The sequence below is a fragment of the Pogonomyrmex barbatus genome, unplaced genomic scaffold (assembly GCF_055798465.1).
Source record: "Pogonomyrmex barbatus isolate J1 unplaced genomic scaffold, ASM5579846v1 scaffold15, whole genome shotgun sequence".
Taxonomy (NCBI): domain Eukaryota; kingdom Metazoa; phylum Arthropoda; class Insecta; order Hymenoptera; family Formicidae; genus Pogonomyrmex; species Pogonomyrmex barbatus.
In genome coordinates, this window is record NW_028297111.1 from 6112799 (window position 1) to 6117821 (window position 5023).

General features: G+C 31.7%; 1 protein-coding gene, 1 long non-coding RNA gene and 1 pseudogene across 4 annotated transcripts in view; 2 read left to right on the forward strand and 1 right to left on the reverse strand.

The window, feature by feature from the left end:
- Nucleotides 1-792, forward strand: part of LOC148937332 (uncharacterized) — a 2483-nt pseudogene extending 1691 nt beyond the window's left edge.
- The window catches only part of LOC148937331 (uncharacterized), a 6632-nt gene extending 5769 nt beyond the window's left edge, over nt 1-863 (reverse strand). The window contains exon 1 of the long non-coding RNA XR_016138570.1: nt 792-863. This is a non-coding gene — a long non-coding RNA (uncharacterized LOC148937331). The remainder of the gene's footprint in view (nt 1-791) is intronic.
- LOC105429942 (uncharacterized) overlaps nt 1-4685 on the forward strand; it is a 540048-nt gene extending 535363 nt beyond the window's left edge. For all 3 annotated transcript variants that reach the window (XM_089073722.1, XM_089073724.1, XM_089073723.1), the window contains 3 exons: nt 2007-2248; nt 2460-2592; nt 2855-4685. In XM_089073722.1, the coding sequence (XP_088929848.1) occupies nt 2007-2248; nt 2460-2592; nt 2855-3621 (1142 nt within the window). In that variant the 3' untranslated portion in view covers nt 3622-4685. The remainder of the gene's footprint in view (nt 1-2006; nt 2249-2459; nt 2593-2854) is intronic.
- Nucleotides 4686-5023: the final 338 nt, after the last annotated feature.

A 5023-nucleotide genomic window follows, 5' to 3' on the forward strand; every position in this document is an offset into this window, starting at 1 on the left:
AAGATAATCATGCTAAAAACCGCTGCCTATATAATAAAAATCTAATAGATAATCGTACTAAAAAACGGTACCGATACGAAGAAAATTTGGAAGTTAATCGTGTTAAAAAACGATGCTGATATCAAGAAAATGTTGAACATAATACAGTATATAATACAGTAAGTGTGTACGTATATGTTTTAATGCGATCCGGACGCACCAAGTTTTTGTATGTCGTTTTTTTTTTCTTACACAGAGATTCTTTCAGATTTTCTTTTATATTTTATTTTTATATAAACACAAGTATAATAATTCAATAAAATTTTTTTGACAACTACAAATTGACATTAATTTTGGATTGATAACATCTTTTTTCACTTTTGCAAAGTTTCTTTTCTACTTCATATAATTAAAAGTTTGTGTCAATTTTTGATATCACGTTTTTTGTAGAAATAATGAAACGATTTTTCAAATAAAAATGAATTACAAAATAAAATGTATTTCAATGTAAAACTCTTTTTATTTTATTAAATTAGAAGTTGACGCCAGTTCTTCATATCACATCTTTTGTACCAATATGAAATTTATTATTAAAAAGACTTTTGTAGATAGAAATTTTTGTATAAAATTCTTTCTTTTACATAAATAAGAAAAGGGGCGCGTGAACTTGGTATTATTTTTTACCTTTTTCAAATACCATCAATATCACATTTTATTTCTTTTATATTGTAGGTGTAATTTTCTTTATCATCAATAAGTTCTACTTCTTCTGCTTCTGATATGTCAAAAGCGTTAAGCCTCATATTACTTACTCGTATTAATTGATAACTAATCACTTTACAGAACAAAATCAATTATAAAACTATTCACTATAACAATCTGCTCTGTTTTATATCAAGTTTAAATCTGAATTCATTGTAACGATCTGCGCTCCTTTATATTAATGATGATATGACTAATGTAGGCAAATAAAACTATGTCTCAGTAAATTTATAAATCTATTTTTGTTTAGCATCGGATTAAGAAAGCTTGTGTAATGATTTTCTTGCACATATGCAAATAAAGCTATGCGTAAACAAATCTCTTTTCTGCATGACGTCGGTATATTACAATACAAAATATAAATATTGATCGATAAAATATATTTATAACATTGTCATAACTGCTCTACGATCAAAATTAAATAAAAGAAAATTACTTTATGAAAAGAATTATTTCTTTATTTATAACTTGTTTGTAAATGTTTAAAATGCTTCAAATGTTCTTTGATACAGCATCAAAAATATTTGAATACCATTTAACAAGGTCTGCTATCATTATTATTATTATTACTATATTATTATTATTATTATTATTATTATTATTATTATTATTATAAAAAAGCTCTTATTTCAATAATTATTGTTACACTGATACTGTACTGACAAACTGCGTCATATTCGTCTTAACGCTGTCCCGCGCAGCGGTATGAGACGAATACGTATGGAGCGCGTATATAGAGGCTTTCTCGCTCATTTTCCAAAATGCGATTTCGAAAAATTTATTATAGGTCATTGTATTCAGCATAAAAATTGCTTTAATTTTTGTCCTTATAAAAATTTAAAATTTTTTTAAATTAGGTGGAGGGGTGTGATCAAAAATATAATATTTTTGCAAAATTCGGACGCGTTGTTATAAAATACACTTGTAGCCATAAAACTTTTTAAAATTAAAATTAATTTTTCATATTTTTAACGGTTTGGATGATATTTATTCCGGAAAAGAAAACCGATTTTTTTCAAGGGATTTTCACTCCCTTAACGTGCGAGAACACAGATAAAAAGAATATGTGTGTCTTATTTTTGTTTATATTTTAACATATTTGAAATTAAAATCGGTGAGGGACACTTCCATCACTTCCCTTGTAAGACAAACATGATGAACTAATTGTCAATTATTATAAAATCAAATTATATTTATCTTTGTCACTATATATTATGTTCAATATACGTCACGATACATGTAAAATTTATGTATGACTGTTCCAGGACTCTCCTTAGGCGGCGGGTTGATAGTTTTAGCATCAGCATTGTCGGACGCATCACTAGAGTTATCGGGAAAATATAGTTTGCCATCCACGGCCGGCATGCAAATGGATGATAACAGTCTACCTCAATACCACTACGGCTGGTGCTTACAGCTTTCAGGATTAGCGCTGATGCTCGCGGAAGTGGCAGCCGTTTTAACGATGTCCGGTTACATGGCGCGGTTCTCTACGGTCGAGGAGATGGTGAAATTGTCGATTAAATTTCTCGTAGCGAATCAACTCGCTCAATTTTAGTTAGGAATCCACTTGAACCCACTAGAATCCACTGAAATAACATACATCGAAAATTACGCAAATGGATTCCTAGTTTATTTTTATCATTATGTGTTTTACAATTATATTTTGTTTAGTTCAGAGATATTCTCTCTAATATGCTCTCTGTTTTTCTTGTTAGGTAAGAGTCATGGTTCCGGGCGCTGAGAGAAAACTGAGGGAACAGAGAGGATTCAGCTCGGAGTACCTCGTGAGGGCACATCAAAAATCACCGGGACTGCCGCAGGCTCGACCCTTTGGTCAACTAACAAAAAGTGGGTGAACTTATCATTAAAGAGGGTGTCCCGCGTGTATGTGATGGTGCGGCACATCATAACATCTGATTGTAAAGATCGAGGGATTCATTATCCGTAGATTCTACGGTTGAAGAGTATGCCAGGATCCTCAGATCCGAAAGAATCCCAATGATCTAAAAAGTAAAAAAAACTCCGAAATGCTGCGGGACACTCTATAAAATAATAAGCGCGCTTTCTCTCTTGTTCTGGAGGAAAATAAGTCCGTACTTCTGTGTCCTAGCGCCTCAAAAAATAGCTGAAGAAGGAACTTCGTTGCTCTGCAAGTCGGCACCCGATATTTGCGCATCGAATCCACAGGCCATCAGTTACGTCGATAAGGCAGATCTATCTCATGTCTTGCCAGTGTACCCGGACGGCAAGAACATCGATCCGCGATACAACTTCGATAAGACAGAAGGCAGCGTTATAGATTCCCGACTGAGCGGTTTCACTGATAAGGAAGGTTTCATCGATTCCCGGATTCTCTCTGACTCTAAGCAGAACATGATCGCTTTTACGGACAGCAAGGAACTTGATCAAGAGCAGCGGTATACCGATTTCTCTGCGAGAAACACTGATCAAAATATTGTGGATTCCAGATTAAGCGGTTTCGCCGACAAAGAAGGTCTTCTCGATTCCAGATTAAGCGGTTTCGTTGACAAAAACGAGTCCTTATTAGATACTCCGTTCGGTTACGATACCAGATTCAGTAGTCTAGCCGGACAAACTGTCCCGATTACGTTGAAGAATCAAAATGCCTCAGTGTCAGCCATTCAATCGCAATATATATATCAAAACTTTGGAACGATACACTCAGGTATCCTTAAAGTATCAGAACCTGGTACCAGTTCTAGCTCCAACTCCAGTCAACGTAGCATGACCTTACAGAATCCAAAACGGAACTCGCAAATTGCTCAGAATACCTTTAGCACGATGGAATGCGAAAAAAGAAAGCGAGCATCCGGTTTAACTAGCAAGACGAGTTTTTATACCGGAAGTGCTGTATGACCACCACCACCGCCTCCGACCCCAAAATAACTCCCAGAAGAGGACACTCCACTATAGCCGGATAGCTCAATGTGACTTTCGAGTTGGGTTGGAGGATATACATCACTGATTACAAGCAAAAGAAGAAACAAAAAAACAAATGGAATTTTTTACAAACTGCAGATCTCTGCCATATTTACATTGCCATCAACAATATATTTATCAATGTACGATATATAAATGAAAAACCATTCTTGAGTATTTTGTACTATCAGCGTTATAGATTCTTACTAGAATTTCAAAAAAATGACAAAGAAGAAACCAAAATTGTAATTATTCCATGATAATGCGAGCGATGCCATTAATCAAGCAATATCAATGTAATTGGATTTAAGTAGAATCTTTCATAATTGGATTGGAATAGAATCTATAAAAGTACAATTTATGAGCAAGAGAAAGAAAACGCAAATGTAATTTTTTGTCGATAACATTATAAACAACTTCATTAAATAAATTGAATAATATAACGTACAGATAAAAATGATGAGCAATTCAAATTACTTTCTTTTCATTTTACATATTGAAAAAATAAAGTAATGTCCGTCATTTGCTGTTAAGACTTTAATTCAACATCGTAATCGCGTTTTAGCTATCTGAAAATGAACAAAGCTATAAGGCGAAATATTAAAAATATAGTCAATATGGTGTAATATAATTGGTGGTTGATATATTCAACATAAGTCGGGCGTAACTTTTATATTTTTGTTTAACCGCGAAAATATGTCAATCAATGATAAATTAGTTATTTATGATTAAAGATTTTCTTTGATTTCCTTTAGCGACTACTTACATTAGTAAGCGCTCTAATTATATCAGTAATCAAGAACATATCAGAAATTATTTCATTGACTGCTATAATTGTTGGAAAGTCCTTTATTTTTAGATTCTGATTTCATATTCCTTTCATAGGACGAAAATTGGAATAGATACTAAATGTTTTATGCGCTCATATAGAAAAATAATACGTACATTAATATGCTGTAACGATCATAGTTGAGTGTAATAAAATATTTCTTTTCTAATAATGTTGCTTTTTTTTCTCCTTTTGTCTTTCCACGTGTTATATTATTCAATATTTGCTATACGGTAAGAAACAATAAATATGCACTTAATTTTATTATTGTTATTGTTAATTTATTATAATGTAAACATTATTGTATCAATATAATGCTATCTATTAGTTATTAGCTTAATATTAATTTTTTAATATTAGTTTTAATATTAGTTTAATATTAAGTTTTAATAGTTTGTTATTAAAAGTTTCTATAAATATTAATAACAGAATTATAATTACTTTTTTGAAATAAATTGTTATTTATTTAAATGTCAATAGTAGCAAATATTAGTAGCAAATATATAAGTC